This window comes from Diabrotica undecimpunctata, chromosome 6, assembly GCF_040954645.1.
Source record: "Diabrotica undecimpunctata isolate CICGRU chromosome 6, icDiaUnde3, whole genome shotgun sequence".
NCBI classification, from domain to species: domain Eukaryota; kingdom Metazoa; phylum Arthropoda; class Insecta; order Coleoptera; family Chrysomelidae; genus Diabrotica; species Diabrotica undecimpunctata.
This window is the reverse complement of record NC_092808.1, coordinates 152,335,969-152,361,141: the sequence shown is the minus strand read 5'-3', so window position 1 is coordinate 152,361,141 and position 25,173 is coordinate 152,335,969. Positions and strand designations below refer to the sequence as shown.

General features: G+C 32.5%; 2 protein-coding genes across 3 annotated transcripts; one reads left to right on the top strand and one right to left on the bottom strand.

Annotated features, from left to right (window-relative positions):
• Nucleotides 1-3,832: 3,832 nt before the first annotated feature.
• On the bottom strand, nucleotides 3,833-8,851 carry LOC140444134 (uncharacterized). Of its 2 annotated transcripts, XM_072535807.1 has the most exons (3): nucleotides 8,555-8,851; nucleotides 6,862-7,006; nucleotides 3,833-4,953 (listed from the first exon to the last, which is right to left on the bottom strand). In XM_072535807.1, exons 2-3 carry the CDS (start codon nucleotides 6,914-6,916, stop codon nucleotides 3,833-3,835), a joined length of 1,176 nt encoding a protein of 391 aa, XP_072391908.1. In that variant the 5' UTR covers nucleotides 6,917-7,006; nucleotides 8,555-8,851. The 2 variants fall into 2 exon arrangements, with proteins under 2 accessions (XP_072391908.1, XP_072391907.1); XM_072535806.1 differs by lacking the exon at nucleotides 6,862-7,006.
• Nucleotides 8,852-10,271: 1,420 nt separating this feature from the next.
• On the top strand, nucleotides 10,272-24,138 carry tamo (PUB and ZnF_RBZ domain-containing protein tamozhennic). The gene is made up of 4 exons (XM_072535805.1): nucleotides 10,272-10,639; nucleotides 16,760-16,959; nucleotides 17,334-17,513; nucleotides 20,584-24,138. Exons 1-4 carry the CDS (start codon nucleotides 10,504-10,506, stop codon nucleotides 21,745-21,747), a joined length of 1,680 nt encoding a protein of 559 aa, XP_072391906.1. The 5' UTR covers nucleotides 10,272-10,503; the 3' UTR covers nucleotides 21,748-24,138.
• The last annotated feature ends 1,035 nt before the right edge of the window (nucleotides 24,139-25,173 follow it).

Genomic DNA, 25,173 nt, shown 5'->3' with positions numbered 1-25,173 from the left:
CGTATCAAATAAATCTTATACACTAAATATTCGATAGTTATAAGAACATTATTTATGTAAGAACAACTTACCTTGTTTGGTCCGCAAAAATTTCTGTCAGAATTTAGTTATTACCCAAAAGAAAGGAAGTTTGTCAGAGAAATTAAACAATACAAAGTTATAACCAGCTGTATTTATTACTAAACATAAGTTTAAGTGGACGTATTAATAATTTATATCTTACAAACAGAAATGTCCATTACAATTTGATGCCTTCTGACATATTTATATAATGTTACAATATTAATTTATCTCCATAACCTAGTAAAAATATTTATGTTTAAGATGATCTCAATAAAAAAGGCTAGGTCTTTAAAAAAATGAAAAATTTAAATCTACCTTGATCATTATCATATCACGATATTTAGTTAGAGAACATTTTCGCTTTTTACCATCCACATACAAAGTTAGTGTTTTATGTAAAAAACAAAAGTTATTCAAATAAAAAAAAACAAAATTTAAGGGGTGTACTCTTAAAAAAAACACTAACACTACACTGCGTACAGGTAGAAGAAAAATAAATAAAAATAATGATATATATTTCCTTTTTCATTGGTCTAATTCATAAAAAAATCAGCATCGTATTTGAAACTGCCGTGGCAGGTCATACAAAGAACGTAAAAGCTTACAGTGAACATGTGCTTTAACCACCATTAAAGATGAACTAATCTGCGCTAACTTAACCTTTATCTTACTGGTTAGCTGCATACTTTACTGTACTTCATACCGTTTTACTGCATGTTATTATCAACAAGTATTATTAGACATTGCTGACAAAATGATTTTCAGTCGAACCATTTCAGAGGCCCAATAACCGACTTTTTCGCTGTCTAGGCCTTCTCATCGATCCTACGCCAAGAGGAATGTCGAGAGTCTTATTTATTATACGCGTAGTAAATCATCTGCCAATTGCTGGTCTATCGAAATTCAGGCAATTCTTTTAAAAATTTGTATATGCGGAAAGAAAAAAAAAACGAATTAAAGAGAGAGGCAATAAACAACCATCTTGGTAGCGGCAAATGGTAAATGTAAACAGACACCTATAGTATGTTTTCTCGTTTGAAATTCAAATGTGTCCCTGTCGAAGATATGGAATACGTGAATTAAAACCCTATAGCGTAGAGACAAAAAAAATGCTACAGACTGAATGCGTTTTGATTCTTAGCGCCTCAAGGTCTTGAAAGGGTTTGAAAAATATCTTGATACTCTTGCATCGTTTTTAGATCTTACTAAGGCTTTCGATTGAGTCACATATAGTATTCTGCTTAGAAAACTTCCTTATTATAATTTTCATAGTGATGCTATTCAACTAATTGATTCAATTGGTTTTTAACTAACCGTCTCTCTTTGAACAACTCTAAATCACAAAGTGTTAATTTTACTCTAAGAAATAACACTTGTGTTAAAAATGTTGCAAAGTTTCTGGGGATATATTTGGATGCAGGATTAACCTGGGAACAACATATAGTTAATCTATCGAAAAAGCTTTCCCGACAACTTTTCCTCTTTAGGAACCTTGTACAGGTGACTTCCAGGGAAACTATTGTAACAGCATATCATAGTAATTTTCATTCTCATCTGACATATGCTATTCTCTCCTGGGGTCACTCTTGTCATATTGATAAAGTGTTTGCACAACAAAGAAAGTGTGTTCGTATTATCTCTGGGCTCTGTTATAGAGCAGACTGTAGAAACTCCTTTACAGCTTTACAAATTTTGACTTTACCTTGTGTATACATTATGCCGTGTCTGTTGCACATTAAACAAAATCTTAGTCAATACAATGCGCATGTAGATTTTCACAAGTATCCCACCAGATTTAACTTATAACAGATCTTATACCAGAATTTAGCCGTCTTGAGAGATCCAGAAATGGTTCAAGTTATTTAGCCATAAAATTCTATAATTTAGTGCCAGCTGGAATAAAAGCTCTTAATTTTCATTAGTTTAAGGCGAAAATTAAGAGTTACCTTATAGTGAATGCCTTTTTTACATATGGGGAGTATTTTACCTCCGATTTTAATTTGTTGTAATTGTTGTAAGTATATTTTAAAACACTGTATCTATGTTTTGTGTTTATATTTATGTGTTTATTAACTATATTGACATATTTTATCTTTGACTTGTAAAAAATACTTTTGTATTGATTTATTACCAATAAACCATCTATCTATCTTATCTGGGCAAATAATATGGTATTCTATCATATTTTTTTTCAATCATCTGGGCGAATCTAAGTTCATCCATGTCTTCACCTGTAGTTGAGAGTAACTACTGATTTTTACATTCAATATTTTCTTACGAACTTTCCATCAGCTACTAAGAAATTTAGTGTCTCGAGATATGCCCATTAAACAGCAAAGAGAGACCTTTAATAAACCTTGGTTGAATTTTTTCTTACTCACTATCAGGCTCTCTTCGCTGATAATTAAACCTGGGCATTATTATCTTGTTGTATTTGTAAAGGTACTTATTATTCATATTAGTGCTTATTTTTATGTGTACACCACCATTTCATAATTGATGGTGTATTTTTATTACTTGTATGTACATTCAGCTACCGACATCATTGTGTTGTTGAATATATTGTTTTTGTTTTATGTATGTATTTTATTTGTCGACTCCTAAAAAGTTTCCTGATATAACCGTAACTCTGAATATTTGCTTTTTACCTTTAAGTATTACTATACCTTTGACCAGTAGAAAGATCAGGCCGATTAAGTGTCGTAGGTAAGTAGATGGACGGAGTCCACCTAATATATTTATTATTTGTTTATATAGTGTATTGACCAAATTTATTGAATAATTAACTGTTGGTATCTTTCCTTGTATATGGTCTCAGAACCAAAATATCTTTCCTTATCACTTTTCTTTTCTAAGGTTTCTTAATTTCCTCCTTAAACCCAAAAAAAAAATTAAGTGGCTGCCTATTTCTATCTTATCGTATCTTTGGTAATTTTACCCATCTATCTTTCTGTTTATTTCTGTATCTTTTCCTATATCTCTTATACTATCTTTACTTATTTCGTCCGTTGGGCCCATTCCCGGTTCCAAAAGCTAGTTTCGAACCCACGACTCGCTCTCCACCAACCATCTGGCTGCCGTCCGCAGTATCTCCATTAGTGACCTTTCTAGCACCATCCAAAAAAGGTTTCCGAGGTTACAATGTCACCCATGCCCAACGTTAAAACAACACAGAGCTTTTGGGTGATGTTCGTCGATACGTTATATTTAAAATCTTATTTCAGCAATTATTATATAAGTAAGAGCTACCATGTATGAATAATTCTAATACCGTGTATGTGACGTAACAAACCTAAAATACCACGTATCAAATAAAATTATAATTCTAATACCGCGTAAATGACCTAAAAGACACCAAAGCTTATCTTTAGAAATTTTATTATTACTAACAATAAAAAGCAAGTACGTTATAAATGAATATGCAATAAAACTATTTAGAATGTATGTCACAAATGAAAGAATCAGTTTTTTTTGTTCACCTGAAAAATCGTTACATTTTACGTGGTATTGGAATGAATGTCATCGATCTAGGGTCGCATTATATTTTAAATTTATAATATGTAAGCCACATATTGATGTCTACACTTCAATTTCTGTGTACGCTATAAGTACTAACAGAATGCACTGAGGATGATCTGATTCAGATTGAAAATGTTATGCATTTTTAATTTTTGGACCATACTTTTAACAAGTTTTAATAAAAATCTTTATATTTATACCACTATACAAATTTGAAGTTTTTACTTCCGATTAGTTTTTTGCCGTAAATTTATTTAAAGAAACTTTCACATTTATATGGTTTTTCACCACTGTGAACTTTTATATGACTATTTAAATTACTTAGCTGGGTAAACTGCTTACTACAGATTTCACATCTATAAGGCTTTTCTCCATTGTGAACTCTCATATGATTATTTAAACTCGTTTGATAAGTAAACTGCTTACTACAAATTTCACATTTATAAGGCTTTTCGCCAGTATGACCTTTTATATGACTATTTAAATTACTTAGCTGGGTAAACTGCTTACTACAGATTTCACATCTATAAGGCTTTTCTCCATTGTGAACTCTCATATGACAATTTAAACTCTTTTGATGAGTAAACTGCTTACTACAAATTTCACATTTATAAGGCTTTTCACCAGTATGACCTTTTATATGACTATTTAAATTACTTAGGTGGGTAAACTGCTTACTACAGATTTCACATCTATAAGGTTTTTCTCCAGTGTGAACTCTCATATGACAATTTAAACTATTTTGATGAGTAAATTGCTTACTACAAATTTCACATTTATAAGGTCTTTCTCCAGTATGAATTCTCATATGATCTTTTAAACTATTTGTCTGAGTAAACTGCTTACTGCAAATTTCACATTTATAAGGTTTTTCACCAGTGTGAACTCTCATATGATGAACTAAATCACTTATTTGACCAAATTGCTTACTACAAATTTCACATTTATAAGGTCTTTCTCCAGTGTGAAGTTTCATATGATTCTTTAGACTACTTAGTTTAGATAATTGCTTACTGCAAATTTCACATTTATAAGGCTTTTCACCAGTATGAACTTTTATATGACTCTTTAAATTACTTAGGTATGTAAACTGTTTACTACAGATTTCACATCTATAAGGTCTTTCTCCAGTATGAATTCTCATATGATCTTTTAAACTATTTGTCTGAGTAAACTGCTTACTGCAAATTTCACATTTATAAGGTTTTTCACCAGTGTGAACTCTCATATGATGAACTAAACCACTTATTTGACTAAATTGCTTACTACAAATTTCACATTTATAAGGTTTTTCACCAGTATAAGTTTTCAAACATACTTTGGGCACAGTGAATGGTTTGGTAACTTCCATTTTAATATCCTGTGGAGCAGCTAAAATAAAAACCAAATTGTAAGAATATGCTTTTTACTAAAAGAAAAATATATGCTAGATCAAAAATAAGAAGTAATAAATAGAAAATAAAATAAAAAGAAATAAATAAATAGAAAAACTACAACAAAATGTTCACATCTAACATATTCAACATTATATTAAACTTAAAAAAAATAATCAAAGGATAGATAGATACAAAGCCTGCAATATTGTTTTCAGAAAAAAAAAAACATTATTAAAGTATTTATTGAGAATTATAGCATTGTAACCAGATTTTAATTAAAGCCTAGAAGTATAGCCGTAATATGAACTAACAAAAAATATCTTGGGTATTTCATAAAATACAAAAACTACAATATTAACATAAATATGTGAGAATATTAACATTTAGGGCCGGTACTTTCTGCTACTGGCGATTACTAAACCAGCCGATTAAACCTTGATCAAATAAGTTTCGGTACTTTCTGGTCAATTTTGCGCCCAATTAGTTATCTTTCTTTTTTGAAAAAACAATTTGTTTGTTTGTAACTAGCAATAACTGCAATGGGGGGTTTTTCTCTTTCAAACAAAAAGTTGAAGCAATTAGGACAAATTAATAATGATAGATAAGTAATTACCACCTACCAGGGACGTGACTTACTATCTTTATTAAAGGGTTTACATTTGGCATTCTGTTGAATATTTGTTGACATAACCTTAATGGCAGGAACCTGTGGCAAATGTTTGAAGAACTGTGTTTTTAAAGAACCTCATAAAGGTACAGGGGAAGTTTTTGGTTACTCTTGTGACATTTGCAAAATTGTTTTATGCAAAAATTGCACTGGAATTAATTCGACAGAGATAAGGTGTCTACTTAGGATAAATTATGCCATATTTGTGTGGTGACTGCATGCCAGGAATCAAAAAGGCAGTTACACTAAACAACTGTGTTAAAGCATTAGAAGATACACTAAGTGAAATCAAAATTGCAAACTGTCAAAAAAAGAGGAGTTTTAAAAACAGATTCGTGAGGTAACCGATGAAGTCAAGAGTTTGAAAACCAGTTTTACTACCTCATTTGGAGACCTTGAGAAAGATCTTACCTTCATAAAAAACACCACCTCTACATCAAATACAAAAAACGACAATAATTACAGTTCCACATTGGTACAGGGCAGTGTTTTGTATGAAGTGCCTGCGAGATACTTCATGCAATCTTATGATCTTTAATATGCCTCAAGATGGTGAGGAAGATGGCACATCTGAAGCTAAGGAAATGCTGTCGGGCTTGGCTGGTTCTGATATAAAAATAGTCAGTTTGAGTAGAATTGGTAAACAAAATAAAAATGGGTATCAATCACTGCGACTAACTCTAGAGTCACCTGAAATGGTTCAATTGATATTGAGAAACGTTGATTTCATTTTGAAATATGTTAATGGTGGGCCAAAGTTAATATAAAATAACAAAGATAATATGAAAAAAACTAAAAATATCTACCAGGTTCAAAGCCCTGTAACGGGATTTAATTAAGCATCAGATCTAAGTAAATCAGTTTAAAATCCTTTTAATAACAACTAAACTATTATTGCTAGACGCAATTGTTTGTTTATGACATTAAAAATATCGTTGTAACGAGGACGCACGCTGACCTAGTGAAATTTGCAATGTAATCAAAAGCTTATTAAATAATATGTACAAATTAAACAAGTAAAAACAATATTATATCAATAAACGCACGTGAGTTAAATAACTGGAAATCACGGGATTAAGATTATTATTAAGAATGAAGAATCCAGAGAATGGTCGAAGTTAGTGTTGTCATCAGTCAACTGAGTACTATCTGTTATTGTACTTAGAGAACTAATAAACAGAATTATGAGTATCTAGGGTGTTTAAGTAATTAACCACCTGCAAGGGGTAAACTAACCTGGAGTTCCACTATATGGAATGTGGATATCACTTCTTGATAGAATCAATCCCATAAACTATGAGAGTGCCCTACTCCCATTGATATTTTTGTTCTCTTGAAAAAGTATTCAGCAAAAAAGTTTCCTGTCTGGTTTTCTCCAGAGCTTAAAAAAACAATAATCAAAAAAAAAGAAAATGCATAAAAAATATCTAAAATCTCAATTACTTGCTGACTATAATTATTTTTCTTTATTACGAGCTAACTATAAACAAGTGAAAGAACAATGCTATCTAGATTATGTTGTTCTAACTGAATCCTCTCTGAAAAATGTTAAAATTTTACAGAAGGAATAATATTCCTTCTGTTATGCACTATAATAATATTTCTGGCATGGAGATTGTCAATTTATTTGCTAAATACTTTTCCAAAACTTATAGTGATAAAGATTTTGATTTGTAGGATGAAACCTTTTTAACAGGAGACATCAACCTATCACAATTTAGTAATTAATATTTAAATGGGAATAATCCACAATTAAAGGTTAAAGTATGTTTATTGAAGTTTCAATTTCCACTTCGGAAATCGTTCTCAAAATACAAACATTAGTAAATTTAACAAATTCTGTTTTTTTGTTACTTGGTGAAAAATTCTTCTAATAATTTAATTTTATCTGACTCATTTATATTGACAATTCAGACATACATTATACATTTTAAAGTAGACAACTTTAAAATGATATTGCCAGTATTGTTGAGTTGCATTCCTGGGACGGCTTTACTTCGTTAAGATAGTTCATTTGATTACATGAAATCAACTTTAACTTGAGAATATCCATCAGAAAAAATCATAGCATGTAATTCGTCTTTAAAAAGACAAACACGCCATGATGACAGCAAAAATCTCCTGTTAGTGATTCCATAGTAAATTATATTGATATCAACAACATCCACTTGCCAGTATTTCATGTTTTATAATTCTTCCAGTACTTGTTTTGTGTATACCACCAAAATTACTATCGACAACTATATAAAAACAGACTGTAGCATTAATTCATAAAGTTATTAAAACTTGTGCTGTGATATCAAGCTCATCATATCTTTTTGTCAATATAAAATGTAGATTTTGCCAAAAATAAAAGTTTAAACACTCACAAGCAATAGTTTATTTTATAAATGTAAGGTTAGAATGCCTTGAAGGTTGAAGCGTAGCACTGGCCATGTTACCTTCCTTGTATACCGTAGGCCCTAGATATAGCAGACTACCCTGCTATACTCCCAAAGCCGCGACAGCGGTATAAAACGGGAGACTATTATTATTATAAGGTTAGAATGCCTTGATTATCTTTACGGCTATGGCTGTTAATCATACTACTTTTGACTGGTTAAAGTTAATTGACCATTAACTCTTGATCAAGTCTAATTAGGGATGAAAGTACCAACTAGCACTGATTAAAGTTAACCCCTCACAAAATTGCACTAATCGGGGGTTTAGTCAGGACAGAAAGTAGCGGGCCTTACTGTAATATGAGTATATGAGAGAAAGAAGACCCCTAATTCAAGATGTTTCTTCCTTAGGCCAAAGAATATTTTTCTTTAAGAAAAACAAAGGGCATTTGAATATAAGAGGGTACAATCTTATTAAGTACTTCAGTAAAATATCGCATTCATGACATAAGATGATTCAAAATTAAGAAGAGAAATGAGTTTCTTACCAATGCTGTAATCCGCTGGTTCTTTTTTTATTTCATCTTTAATTTCATTAGATACATCTTCTGGCACATGGTTTTCTATTTTAATATCATCTGAACAATACTCATCTAATAAAGGTTCCTGTCCATAACTGCTTTTAAAGTGGTGTTCATCTATTTCAGATTTAACTTCTTTATTGTTATATTTCTTTAGAGAATCTCCTTCATATTTAATATATGTTAATATTTCTTGGTTTCTAGAATCTTTAATATTTTTATTACATTCCATATTAATGAATAATAACTTAGTATTAACTAATGGAATATAACACAGTACATAGCCTTCTAGTAAGGTAGGTCCCATAGAAAGTTTTGGGAGAAAGTTTCTAGCGCCAAATGCGGATGGGCCGAAACTAATTTCATTTGACAAACCAAAGAAGGCTTTGTTTGCAAAGCGCGGATTACACTGTTGCCACTAACACATTTTTTTCGGTGGATATTCAAAATTCTTTAGAAATAAGTTATCTATTGTAAATTGAAGTGGTGATTTGAGTAGAATTTGCTACAATCTTTGTTCTTTGGGAAACATTATAAGATATAATCATTATTTGGGTAAATATGCAAAACTAGTGAACTCATGACAACAGCACTTACATCAACGTCATACGTCTCTTGCTATGTCATATCCCCACCTAACGTGACTAGTAGCGCCGTCGCATTATGAACGGCTGGGCTTATGCAATGCACTGTCCCCATTTGTCCTATACCACTTACACTGCTATTTGTGGTATATACTGTGTTAACGGCTTTTTGCTATCATCTTTACAAACTATTTCAATTTTCAATCTTCATTTCATATTTATATATCTATATCTAATGTCCCTATATCTAATAGGGACAAATAACAACTTTAATGAAAAATACTTTACGTTTGAAATTTTGATTTCCAATTTTGAAATTGTTTTAAAACCATTAAGAAATAATACTCTGAAATGGAAATATAAACACAGCATAGATACAAATAACACCTTTTTCTTTATGCAGTTATATAAATGTCAAATACAAAGCATTTTTAAATAAACTTCTGACCATTATTACTACCATTATACCATATATTATTACCATTAAATAAAATTGTTATTATAAACATTCCATAAGAAAATACTTTCAGAAAAATCTTCATTTCAAATCAAACACATCGTGTGCGCTCGGCTTAACGTATTTATCATTTAAATAAAAGTAATAATTTTGTTTATTATACAATTACCGTTATCTCTTAATTTGCAACACTTTAGTTTTACACTAATTCAATGTCTATCGTCCAAATACAAGAATTTTCTAATAAAAAATAATAGGTTTTAAAAAAAAATCATATTCTTTTTGTTATTTTTATTTTGAAAGTAAATTACAAAAAGATTTCCAGGAAATTCACTATTTCCATCAGAGTGGGATTAATATTTTGGATATTCAGTTATTCAAGATAATTCAATAACCTTTTTTTCTAGCTTAGTTCTTATGATCTCATCACAGACGTCTCAATGAAATGTGAATCCGTTGTGAATGGGTTCAATTTTGTAGGATAAGCTACGTCGCTACATTTTTTAAATTTATGATTATTTGATTTTTTGACTATTGCTGGTTTCTGATAGATTTGAAAGAGTCTTTATTCAAAAACCGAAATATAACCCCCACTTTTTTAATTTTCCAAGAATTACATTTGTTTTGACAGCGATAATGACATCTTAATGTTTTGATTCACAAAAGAGGTTACTGTCATGCTGTCAGGAAGAAAAGTGCAGATTCTATTTCAGGATCTAGGCGAATCGTAAAGTAAATTAATATATTTGAACTATTTAATGATTCTAAAATTTCTTTATTTATTATTATTTGACCTCGTTTCGAGTGACAATATTTTCAATATACCGTTTGCGGATAAAGAGAGCTAAGTATCTGTGAATTTTTGGGTGAGTAATATGGTAATAATGGAGAGCTGCTGTTTACCAGAAAACAGTTACAATGAGTTATGGCAAGAAATAGAACGATGCCATTTAAAATACTTGGAAATGGACGAGAGTCCTGAGAAGATTCTGCAGAGAAATAGGCTAGAGGGTGAGTAAGGGTATTATTTATGGTATCTACAAATTATTTCCAGGTAGGTATTTTCTCATACAACTTTAATAGTTTGGTATAAATGAAATAGTAATTTATAAAATATCTTGATTTTATTATCACTAGAACAAGTTAAATGTGCAGCTGATTTTTTATTTACACAATCTTACATACATTAAGATTTAATCTATTTATTAAGCTACCGATTTAGGTAAGTTAATTTAGTTATTTTAAAGGTATAAAGTTGCCAAAAAGATACAGCAAATATAACTGTACTAGGTCTTACAATCCATAAAGTCTATATAATAAAATTGACTTTGTTTACCGAGGAAGTATAGTTATATCATCATGTTCATTCTCTTTGTCTTTATTTTGTATTATATATATCCCTAGCATAGATGGATATATAATACATTTCTAGGGATATAATATATTGTACATACCCTTCACAGTCTATAATTTTTGATTTTGTCCAATTTTTCCACCCATTCATTAATCCCCAACTTTCTCTATTTTAATTTCTTCATTAAAAACACATAAATTTCTAAGTGTTGATGTATCAGGTAGAAAACCATGGTGGTATTGAGTAAAAGAAGTGTTACAATTGTTATAATGAATTGCTATACAAAATAGGCCAAAACATTTTTGCCAGAGGTTTGAAGGTACTGTTTGACCTGTAATTATTTCCATGATTGGTATTGAAATACTTAAAAACTAAGAGAAGTGATTGTATCGTAATCTTTAATTAACTTAATTAAAGATGATTTACAAAGGTACTACACAGTGGCCAACACACTTTATAGATATGTGCAGGTTATTATTGCTGTTAGTATATTTCTTTACAATGGCTTTAATCTTTGCTCTTCTATTTCATTAAACTCTAAAAAACATTAAAGAAACTATCTTTTGAAGAAAAGAACAACAAGTGAAAATGAAAAGGTACTATAGTTCAAAAGGGTACAAAAATATACTAGAATTATTTTGTTTCAAAGTATGTAAATGAATACATATTGCATTTATATTTGAATTTCAATGTTGAAGTCTCTATTTGAATCTCTATATTTGATCCTTGACAAAATCTGTTTAGGTTGATTACTATGAGCCTGACCTTAGATTTTTGTAGCAATGTCTCCTGGAAGTTGTTTACAACTAAAATTTTCAATATGCTCCAGATGGAAAAATCGTGATAAATTTTAGGAAAAAAAAATTTATGTTAAAGAACACTTTCTGAACTTCTTATCCCAAAAGATCTCTTGAAAAGTATCATATGTATGAAAAAATTGATAAAGGCTTTATTATTTGCAACGAAATTTTGTACCAAATAAAATTTTATGTTAAATCAAAAAATTATTAATTAAAAATTTAATTAAATTTAATATTTAAAATAAATATAATAATTAAAATAAAAAATTAATAAATGAAAAAAGAACAAAATGGCTAACTAGGTGAACCTGGTGAATTAAAAAAAAAATATATTATTTTGCTTATAAACTAATAAAAATTATTCAGGGTAATGGATCTAGTAACCCTCAGTCATGTTTCCAACCAAACACACATACAACCAATAAAATATATTTTTTTTTCAAAAAAAATTTAAAATTTACACTAGATTTTGAATGGTTTTTGAATCGAATTGGATCAGTTTTTACTCATCAAATCAAATACTTTTTTTTATTAAGAAATACCCATGGGGCTGCCTTTACTATCCACATAGTGTGTGGTCACGTGATCTGTCCCTTCATTACATTACATTGCTTTTCTTTTGTTTTTATTTTTTCACACATCTGTGCAATCCACTGCCCTGATCAATAGGTTCTGTCCCTAGCCCATGACAAGAAAGCTATGGTTTCAAAATGTTTTATCTGAATGTTCTACTGAAATTAATTTTAAAATTGATTTTTTATCAAGATCAAGCTCTTTTAATATGTTTCCTTTAACACAGAGTGTTACCAGGACTTCTAAGACAAGACGAAGTTGTATTGATAAGATTTATATAAAATATCAATGCTAAATCAGCTCCTGGAGATCATCTGATAACAGGAAAAATATTGAAACAGCTTTTAAGAAAAGCAATAGTTACGATGACATATATAAATTATTCAGGCGATATTTCAACTAACATAAACTATCATTTGTCAGATGATCATGGTCTTGTTGAATGAAAATTCTTACTGTCTAATAATGGAAAAATATGTTTTAGCTTTGATAATAAAGACATTTTTAGATGTAGTCTACTTCAATGCGATTTGCAGCAGCTGTAAACAATGACAAGGAACAGTAAAGTAAATAAACAATGGCAATGTTTCAGATATATTTATGGTGGTGATTATTTTATTAATTACCCAAGAAAAACAGTGCAATTTTTATAATAATTCCCACTCTGGAAATTGATTTTAACAAAAGATTATTTAAGAATGGTGTTAAAAAGGGTGTATAACCGCCAAAGTTGTTAGAAGTTATGTCTTTTGATTTACTTGGCCACTATGATGTAGAAAAAGCCATGCTTTGGTTAAAAATGATTTCTGGAGTGGAAATCGAAATGTCAAAGTTATAGTCATAGTTAAAAATTAATTTTTATTACAATCTATTGTGGCTTAAACCCATATAAACACAATTTTTAACATTAAAAATAAATTTGGCATACTTTTGGTACTAAGATATACAAATAACAAATATGATGAACAGTATGGAGAGATTAAAAGGGAGATCTCTCTACAAAAAAGGTGATCCTAAGATATTAAAGAATTGTAGACTTATAAGTCTTATTTCCCCTTTTTCAAAAATATTTGAACTTGCCGCTTGCTTTGGATTATAAAGGTAAAAAAAAGAAGGCAGATAAAGTACTTTAACCTGGGCAGAACATTTATGCTTTGTACAACATGTGCTCCATGCAGCAGACTTCAGCAGCAAAATTTGAAAAGTATATAAAAAAATAAGGTATATAAATTTTTCAAAATAATACCACAATCAATATTTCTTAATTTTATTTAATTTTGTTGCACAATTTATCAGCTTTATTGATAATTGGATGGCGTTATGCATCACTAGACCAAGCGCCAAAAATTGATTTTGAGATATTGGACTTAATAGACTAGTTGTAATTTTTTGTTTTCGAAGACAGTTTTTTATGTTTTCTGTAAGTGCGAAATACTAACTTGCTAATGTTAAAGAAAAACGAATAAAAAATAAAAAGGCTTTTGGTCGACTTACGACTTTTGCCACATTGTGTAATTGTGTTATACATCAATAGACCAAGCGACATGGAGGTCGTTTGGTCTAGTGATGCGTATCTAAAATGTCAACTTTAGTGAGTGATTAGTAGGCCACAAGCTATTTTTGAAGTTATACTTCCATACGCACGGTCGGCGTTGGAAATTTGCACGGGAGTGAATCTGTGAAACCATTACATATGTAAGATAATGAGTAAGAGAGAGACATAAGATATATTTTCTCTCTCTTCCTCTCTCGAGAATAAAAATGTTCCTTTTGTATATATATTTAATATTATAAATAAATTATATTAATATAATATTATATATATATATATATATATATATATATATATATATATATATATATATATAATATATATTAATATTATTTATGTGATATGTTTTGTATTATTTATTAAATGTTCATAATTATTTTAGGCTTTTGTATTTCAAAATAATCACTGTTTTACCGAGAACTGTCAATTTTGAAATCCATTAGTATCATGTCTAATTGGCAAATCTTTTACGTGTTTAGTTCATACGCTGGTGTACGTGAGTTCGAATCCCAATATGAATTTCCTTTTTTATTTTTGAAATATTTAAAAACCTCACGTTAATGTTATTAAATATATGTAATATACGCAAAAATGCTAAATTTTAAAATAAAATGAAAATTTAAAACATAATCCGAGTTGTTGGTTTTTTATTTTTATCTTCGTAAAGTAAGTTTTGTATATTGGCAGTTTTAAATACTTATGAATATTGCATTTTAATTTGTATTGTATTATTATATTGAATTATGTTGCAGTGTATTGTATTGTAATTTTTATATTAATAACAAAATAAACAATGAATTTTACTGCAGAGTATGTGTAAAAAATTTTTTTTGCATTCAACTCCTTTTATACATATATGAAAATAAAAATATATATTTTCATTAAAATATTGATACAATCCTTCATTTACTATACTCCTATTACAGGTCAAATGTTTATATACAGCAAACGATGCACCATATACCTATATACCTAATTATTTTTCTCTTTCTGCTCCCTCGTACCTATAGCATTAGATATGTAATGATTGTGCTGATTGACTCCCATATAAATTTGTAACGGCGAATGCGTGTATAGAAGTATAGCTTCTACCGGCAGTCCCACTGGACTGCCACACCCGTTTTTATTTCTTTTTGGGTATGACAATAAAAGTTGTTGTTTTGAATATTTTATACTACTTAAGAAATTAATCAAAAAAACCTGAACTCAGTGTTAACAGTAGGTACAATTTTCTGAATATTATGAAAATAGTAAATAAACATTACTCATCTCGTATGTCAAAGTCTAAGTCTGCATCAATTCCGTCAAGGTCATCTTCCACTGTATTGTTACTGAAAAGGGAGCGATACAGAGGTTTTGCATCATTTGGTATTAGGTGCATTAAAGATCTTAAGTCGTTCAGCTTAGGCATAGAAAGTGGCTTGCCTGCGGGCCAAAGAGGAATCAAGCGGATACTTACGGATTGCATTGCAATGGGCCGCCCTTTTTGAAGTTTCTTGTGAACTTCAAAACTTCTTTGTTCCAACGAATTCTTCTTTTTTCATTCTGTGAACTACTAGTGGTTTCTTTTTACGGGATTTTTTCATCACGTTTATTTAATCATCAACGATATATAAACGTTGAAATTTTAGGGCATTTTCAATATCTCCAAAATCACTATCATTGGGTAAAAAACTATGACCAGGAAATAGATAGCGTAATTTAATTTTTTCAGTGGTAGGATAAGTTTCCAAAATCGTTTTCAGAATCAAAACTATTTTAATGTTGCGGTTTTGGCCGCCACAAGAGTCTGACCACAAAATTACATGTTTTGCAGAAGTAACATTTTCTTCAATGTGTTTCTTAAGACAACTGCCTACTTCCTGGGCTCCTCGACCAGCTTCACCTTCTATCCAAACATAACAATGACCTTTGTTATCTTTGCCGCTATAGATACCAAGGTTGTAAATACATAATTGACGCTTATAATATACGATACTTGTTGGAATTCTCGGAAGGGGAAGAGTTTTTTCTAAATCAAAACAAAAGGTTTTCACTTCTGGTTGCTCATCTTCATGTCTAGCTTTCTTCTAGATTGTGCATTTTCAGCACATTTTTTTCTTTCTTTAACTTGCTTAATTTTTCGTTGTCTGTGCAATTTTTAATTTCTAATTCGAAACAATCACATCTACTACAAGTATCTTTTTTCAGCTTTTTTTTTTGAAGATCAAATCTTCTGAGCGCTTCTCCCTCCATAGGCGTAGCGTCAGGGGTTTGGTTTGTTACAGGTTATTTTATAGAAAAATTTAAGCAATAACTGACACTACTTCTTAACCTAAACGCCTATCAACAACGTTAATGTACGTATGTTGCCAAATATTCCATTTACAATCATTAAAACGCTCGCAAGAAGCGCTTGGTCTACTGATGCGAAACTAATACAGAAAATTAGTCGCTTGGTCTAGTTATTCAAAATCCAGAATAAGAAGAAAGGCACTTGGTATTTTTAAATATATCTGGTTAACCGTTACTAACAGACTAATGGGATTTATTCTGTAGATAGTTTATGCTATTTCCCACCAGAAAGCGCCATAATCCACAATTTGAGAATATGGCTTGGTCTAGTGATGCATAACGCCGTCCAATTATTATCTAAATAAAAAGGCTGTTCGTCACCTTGAAGGTCTTTTAAAATTGTTGAAGTTGCAGAGAGTTTTCTCTATCGGAGACCGTTTGTGTCTCCATTTACCTACTCTTTCTATGACTTGCTATGTATATTTACACATAAAAATATTTTTGTAGACTAATGGGAAATCCTTATATATAAATAACATAAAATTCACACGATTACTCATCTTTTTTTTTTATTTTAGAATATATTTACGATTTTCTATGTGTCTCTGGGCATTACCACAAATTCGGCTTTCACGAAACTGCGGAAGTATTAGAGTTATCTGTAGCTCACAAGAAAGATTTTAGTGCTTACAAAGCAGCCATGGGATTCAGTGCTATACAACTTTATGCAGGAAATTTACTTGCACAACCTTGGAGGAAGGAATACAAACAGTTAAAGGTATAAACATATTGATGAACAATAATTGGTTTTGATCATGCTATTTTTTCTATCCTTTGTAGTTCATGTAAAGTAATTGATACGAAAATAGTTTTTGACTCTTCTAAAATAATATTTTCGTTAACAGTACAAGCAATTTTACTCCTATAATACAAGGACTTGATGATTTCCTTTGATATTTAGTGCAATAAATAGATTCATCAAGAGACTGATAGTAAAAAAGCATATACTCGAAGTTCAGGGACGGATCACGATTATTTAAGAAATGTTAAACAACATATTGGACTTAATTGAGAAATGTATTACATTTTTTTAAATATAAAACCCATTTTTCTTCTCGAATCGTATTTTTACATTTCATATATCGTTTCCAGACTTACTGTGGTTTTTATAAGCATCAAGTTGAAGCAAACTTAGTGGGAGCCGAGAAACTGTTCGAAGCTATGGGTTACAGATATCGCGGGGACGGATTGTTAATTCTCGAAGATCCCATTTCTCCCGACAGAATCACAGCTGTGTCAAGGGATTGCTTAATAGCTTATGTGGAATGTCAGGTATGCCTTTTTAATGTATGATTTACAGGTAATAGCAGATTAATTACTGATAAAATTGATCAAACTATTATTTTCACTTGCTATAATTTTTATCACCATTATCATTAGCTCATTTACAAAATATGAAGTTAACATTACTCATAATTACACTATAACCAACCTACACTAACTACCAACATATATTTAACAGAATTATTGTATTTTGTGACTAGATAGATAGATAGATTTAGAGAGGTGGCCTTTTGGCCACCTATTCCATTACGACCTTTTAAGATCTATTGTGGTCCTCTAGTCCTAGATAACATTCTATAGCCTGACCCTTTTTAAAAACTCTAATAGCTTCTAGACTGTACCTTCCATGTAGCTGTTTCCCGGTGGATTTTCTTCTCCTAATGCAAAGAATTGCACATTTGCCAGACTGTTACACTGACATAGAATGTGCTCTGCTGTTTCTTCTTCGAGGTGACAGAATCTGCACAGGTCATCATCTGATAATCCCATCAGCTTCAAGTGTCTATTCAGCTTACAGTGCCCTGTTAGACCTTCTATGGCTTTGACTGTGTTCCTGTCTTTGCTTATTAGGTCTGCCGTAAATTTTGGCGAATGTTCTGTAATAAACTGTTTCGCCTGTCTTTGTCCTGGTGAATTCCTCCACCATTCCAGAGATTTGCGAGCTACCCACTTCCTTGTAGTCGTTCTTGTTACTGTCTTTGCAACGCCGCAGAAGGGTTCCTGTCCAATGAATGGCATTGATGAGCCTTGTTTGGCCATTTCATCTGCTTTTTCATTGCCCTTATGACCCTCGTGCCCCGGTACCCAGGCTACCGTAGCCTTGCTACAGTCTCCTAGTTTATTTAGGGCACATACACAATCCTATACTAGCTTAGAATTGACCTCTACACAATTGAATGCCTTAAGCGCTGACTATCTGTGAAGATGGCAACTGAACGGAACGTTCTTTCCTGCCTTTCTATTTCTTCCACGTAGTGATGGATTTCCGTTATTTCCGCCTGGAAAACTGTCACATCCTTAGATAGACTTACCGGAAAATGTATCCCTGGATTTGTCCCTACTATGCCGGCTCCCACACCCCCCTTGTATGGGTACACCTTTATTCTAATCTTCCCTGCCTGGTATCTTAATTGTGAACTTATTGTTAAAGCTATATCTCATAGCTGTTGCATCGATAGGTTGCCCCTTCACAATATCGGCTTTTAGCTCCTCGATTAGCTGTCTGTTGTCAGCACCATGCATCTGGCTTATATGTCGCTGACTATGGAATTAATCTGCATCACTGATCTGGCTTCGCCCTGTATAAAGATATGAAGTGGCGGTAGATTCAGCAGGACTTCCAACGATGCAGTAGGAGTTGTTTTTATGGCCCTTGTAATAAACAGGCATGCTAGACGTTGTGTATTACCTAGCAGCCTTATTGCTTCCACTTGCTACGTCTTTGTCCACCACGTCACCGAGCCATAGTTTATCATTGGTCTAATAACCCTTGTGTATAACCATTGAGTCATTTTGGGGTTAAGTCTTACCGCACATTCTTCTACATCTGCCCAGGGACATAGTAGCTTTCTATGTGGTTTTCAGAATGTGAGTATTCCATGCAAGCCTATGATCAAAATACACCCGAAGGTATTTTGTTTCTTTGGCAAATGAAATCTCTGTTCCTCCTAGCACCGGTGGTTTTAGGCCTTATAATGCTGTTTTTATGATGAAGTTGATGATTTGTATTTTCTGAGCATTGACTATCAGTCTCTCTTGTTTACACCAGTCTTCAACTATATTTAGGGCTGCTTGCATTCACTTAGACACCACCTGAGCAAACCTGCCCCAGACAACGATTGCTATATGGTCAGCATATCCTAGACAATAAAAGCCTTCTGTGGACAGATTTCTGAGGAGATCATCTACCAAGGTTGCCCAAAGTAGAGGGAACAGAACTCCTCCGTGTGGACATTACTGTCCTATTCTCCAGGGATGCCCTTATCCATCTGCATATTACCGCAGGTGCGCCTCGTCTACTCAATGCTCCTATCAAAGAGCTGGTAGTAACATTATTAAATACCCTTCTATATCTAAAAAAGCGGTTATTGCCATCTCTTTGTCTTCCATTGACTTTGAGATAAGCCTATTTAGATCATCCAACGCAGTCCGTAGATTTACCAGGTTGGTATGCATATTGACGATTGCTTACAGGATTATCTTTTAGCACTTCGTCTCTAATGTACCTATCAAAAAGCCTTTCCAGCGTTTTTAATAGAAAAGAAGATAGGCTTATCGGTCTATACGACTTTGGTTTTAGGTCTGATACTTTACCTATCTTAGACAAGTATATGACTTTAACCTTTTGCCATATTTCCGGTACGACCCTCCATGCTAAACTGGCTTTGAGGAGCTTGCATAGGTATGATATCAATACCTCTAATTCCCATATGCAACAGTATTGGATATATGCCATCTGTCGCTGGAGACTTATATGGCCGAAACTTATTTATATCCCATCCAATTTTGTTTGGTCTTGTGATTGCTGTGGTTATTTCCCAATCTGTAGATCTTGGCCTAGTCAGCCTTTGGTCTATATTGGTTTGCCTATTGCGTGTTTATCGGTTCTCTATGACTCTTCTCTTTGGTGTCCGTAAATTTGCCATTAGCTTTCTTTAGGAATCCTACTTCTTTCGTTGTAGCACCATCCTTTGCCAGGACTTTATGGATTCGAGAACATGCCGGGATATCTGTAATCTCCTCGCAAAACTCTCTCCATGAATTCCTTTTAGCTTTCCGAATTTCTTTATTGTATAGCGTTAGCATACCTGTAGGCATCCCAGTCTTGGTTACTTTTGGCTTTGTTAAATAGGCTTCGGACTTCCGACCTCATCCTCTTTGAACCGTTGTTCCACCAGACTGTATTACTGCCCGTACTTTTCTTTGTTTTTTCTGCACAGTTCTCCTGGTATTTTTGGACATTTTGGGACTAAATAAAGAAGTTATTTTAAATAATATTTCAATACAATTCTCAAAACTAGATGTTTTCTCATATTTAGAGAGTTTTTATTATTTTTAGATTCTAAAGCTAATATGGGAAGAAGTTGGAAAAACGTTCAAAATTTCATGGTTTGAAGTGGTAGAATTCCGGAGAACCCACATCTGTAGTCCAGAGAAATGCTCAAATGCACTTAAATGCAGGCATCACCAGCGACAATATCAAGAACACAACAGAAGCCTTTCCCAAGGATCGAATCCGTACGGCTCAGTCCGATGCCAAGCAATACCAGTTCCTGTAGTTTCTCCCTTGATTCCTATGAATAATTCTTTTCCTCCTCCTAGCACGCACCACCACGTTGGGCTACCTCCACAACCAGAATATTTGGCGAATGGGTATTATCCCCGAACTTACCCTGCTTATACTTTACCTTATAATTCTCCTGTTTTAAAACCTTGTATAAACGATTATTATAGTATTCCTGTTCAGCCAAACAATATTTATGCTGTTCCTACAGCTAAGTTAATAGAAGTTGAACCTAATTCTCCATCTGCGTATGACACAGTCGACCATCCTTCCTATAGATCTAGGCATTCAAGAAAATCTAGTGATATTGACTACGACGCTATGAATAATGGTGTTGAAGTGAAAGATTCCCAGCTGGAAGATTGGGATTATGTTTATAAAAACCTTGAAAGTCAAGGATACAACAAAGATTTAGGCGAAAGGGGCGATGTTCTTAGTCCTGTATCAAACAAAATCCTCAAAGAGAACAAAAAAGTAAAACAAACAAATTTGGACGAGGCTTTCAATCACTTAAGCGTTCACGATAGACCGTTAAAAGTAAACGACGCCCCCAAGAAAGCTCCAAAGGCTCTCGAAGCTACCAAAACTCTTCCTAGAGAAAAACCTGCGACTGTAGAAAAGGCCATTCAGGCTAGGACTGTTGAAAAGAAACCAAAAGAAAAAGAGGACAGAACAGTTAAGAAAAAACCGGTAGTGAAACCCACGACGAATGATTCTCCCAAGGACAGTATTAAATGGACTTGTAAAACTTGTACCTTTTTGAATGAACTAGCGAAGGACATTTGCGAGATGTGCGGAAAAAGTAGGAACCTCAAAGACGAAACTCCTATTGAAGTGGGAGGGGCTGAATGTAGCCAATGTACTTTAGTAAATCCAAAGAATATGAAAGCCTGCCAGGCTTGTGGGACTAGTCTCGTAGGATCGCCAACGTATATATAATCCTATGTAAGAAATTAATATCTGCACAAACTTATTTAACGCTGTCAGTTTTTGATATGTAACTAAGATTAAAATTGTTGTAAAAACTAGTAACAAATGTACACAGTTCTCGGGGTGAACGTTGAGCTTGATTCTAATATATTTTCGCTGTTATATTTTGTTTAGGCACGCGGGGTGTTGTCCGTTCTCAATGGCTTCTCGTAATCTTCACGCGTCTCCGATGATTAGGGGCTTAAATCGGCGGACTTTGTTTTTGACTGATTTGGAGAATTAAAGTAAAAATTGTGAAAATTTAAGAGTAATTTTCACGTTGAAACTATCGTTGTATTTAGGGGATTCTGTAAATGTAGGTCGCTGTTTTGCACCACAATGACCTCGCTTAACATTTTGGAGTAATCTTCATGCTCCCCGTAAACTTCGGGAATAATCTTCAGGACTCTCTTATGTTTGAAGGCTTCAATTCGGCGATTCTAAGTGTGTTAAAGCTACTAAATTGGTTGTCTAGTATGTTGAGGCACGAGGGATGTTTTTCGATCTCAATGACTTTTTTTTAGGGGCTTCAATCTGCTGATTCTAAGAGAGTAGGTCACTATTTTTGAATGTGCATTAGTACGACACTGACGGCGGTAGAGGAATTTGATTTAAATTGTTTGGAACAATAGCGAAGGGACTTTGTGGTAATTCAAGAGCGACTTGCAGGTTGAAACTAATAGACTATCTTGATTTTATTCAAACACGCTGGTTGTTTTTCAATCTCGACTGCCTCTCACAATATTCCCGACACTTTTATGTTTAGAGACTTCAATTTGCTGATTCTAAGGGTGAGTCAATATCAATATGATTGCGTGACCATTAGTGCGAAACTGACAGAGGGAGATTTCGCTTTGGTTTGGAAAACTAATAAACCGACTTTGTGGTAATTCACTCTTTGTGCTATTAGACTATCGTCATATTTGTTGTTGATACACGCGGTGTGTTTTGCGATCTCAATAGCTTCTCGTAATATTTAAGAGTAATTTTCAGTACTTTCTCGTGTTTCTCGTAACCTTCGGGAGTAATCTTCAAGACTCTTATATTTAGGGGCTTCTATTTGGTGGTTCTACGTGTGGGTCGCTGTGTTTGAGACAGTGGTAGATGATTTTGCTTTGAATAGTTTGAAAAAACGGTCTTTGAAAATTAATTTCCATGTTAATGCTAATGTATTACTCACCATGTTGAGTTTTATTGAGACACTCGGGATGTTTCTCAATCTCAGTGCATTTTTGTACGATGGTTCGTTTAAAAAAGATCAAGATCCAGTACCGAAGAAGACTGCAAAGAGAGAATCAAAAGCTCAAAGTAACTAAAATCAACGCGGTTAAAGCCGGGAACTGAGTAAATTTGATATAAGTTATTATAATAATATTGGACTTACATATAAGTTCAATTTTACTGACCGCGGAAGACTTTTCGAATATTTATATTATATTGGATATCTCTTATACAATTTGGGTTTTTTTACCTCCGCACATTCTAATTTTCTAATTCTTTAATTACAAAAAGGTTATTTCTATTATGGTTTAACTTTATTATATAATACGACGACAATTGGGGGTTATTGGGAGCAGTTTCAGATCTAGGAATTATCTTGTTTCTTCATAAAGATGAGTCGTATACGAGTTTTTTAACCTAGGAATGCTACATCAGTATACGAGGTTTCTCCCAAAAATATCCGGCAACCTTTTCAGCTTCAATTCGCTCCATTCGGCAACTTAACAGCCGGCTCGCCACAAAACCGGGTCGCTAATAATAAAACCTCTATTGGGTTTTGAAGTGGGAATCGATTTATACAACTGTATCTTCTTTGAACGTAGCGGATGCAGTAAATGATTACTATGGTTATGGTTAAACACTCTGCTTTTTCAAAAATAACTGGAAATTACAAAAAAAAAAGAAAAAAAATTAATTGATCAATCAGGAATTGATATTTCAGAGGAATACGCTCCTCTCTCTTTATTCTCTACATTTGTCGATGATAATATTTGGGGTTAGTCTTTTTATAATTTAAGGGAGCTTCAGTGAAGTAAATAGTGTTTTTGTTTGAATGATATTTGTCATTTTGAAACAAATAATTTTTGTATTTAGAAACGAGTAATAAAAACTCTTGAATTTTGTTATAATTAGAAATCAGTTTGATTGTATAATTTATTGTTTTAGTAAAACAAGAATAAATACGTGTGAGCGTTATATTGCTTCTAGAGAGGTGAACTACATCTTTATTGTTATATTTTGTTTACCAAGCGTTCTAAATTTTACATCGGTGGTATGTTTATTATTATATATTATTTTTTACCTTTCCGCGGTTGTTTTTAGTATATTATTTATTTATTTTAGAAATAAACTATGTAAGTATTGCTGTGTTTTAATTGAACCCTTTTAATGCTAATTGCTTCGTCGCAGATCCGCAAAAGATATTAACGGTATTGTCAAATCAACTGGATTACAAATATCGGACCGCACTATCAGAAGAAAGTGTGTGAAAATGGATTGCGAGCACGAATTCCTAGAAAGAAGCCGTTCCTGAACAAAAAACAGAGGCAAAAACGCATTGATTGGCCTTTGGCACACAGAGGGTGGACAGAAGAACAATGGAGTAAAGTAATTTTGGGAGAAGACCTTTTGCCCCAGTGTACTATGGTCACTATGAAGCATCCTATGAGTGTCATGGTATGGGCTTGCATGACCACTAATGGAGTTGGGCGTTTAGCAGTAATAGAGGGCAATATTAATGCAAAAAAATATCAGGAAGAGATACTGCAAGCCAAACTGCTGCCGACTATCAGAGATTTGTGGGGATGCCCAACAATGCATCTTCCAGCAGGATGGAGCGCCTTGTCATACGGCTAAGACTTCCATGGAATGGTTGAGAAACCATGATGTAATTGTTCTGCCTTGGCCTGGAAATAGTCCCGATCTAAATCCAATAGAAAATTTATGGTCAAGGCTGAAAGTGTTAGCATCACTCCGAAACCCAAGTAACAAGAGAGAACTGATAGAATCCATTATTCAAAACTGATTTAGAGTTATTACACCAGAAGATTTGGCTCGTCTCGTCAACTTCATGCCTCGCAGAATTGAGTCTGTCCTAAAAAACAAAGGTTATCCTACCAAATACTTTGTTGATAATAATCATTGTACCATTTTTTTTAAATATATCTACTAATAGCTAACGGCTGTTGTTTTATTTATTTTTAAATTTTTAGAGGATTTTCCCCATTAAAATAGATGTTAAATATTAAGTAGAAGCATAAAACGATGTAATAAAATTATAGATAAACTTATAAATAACATAAGTCTTGTGAAAAACAGAAATGCTGATAACAAAACTAAAATTTTTGAAAAGTTTCCAGAATTTTGGCCACTAGTGTATTTGGATGGTGAAATTAT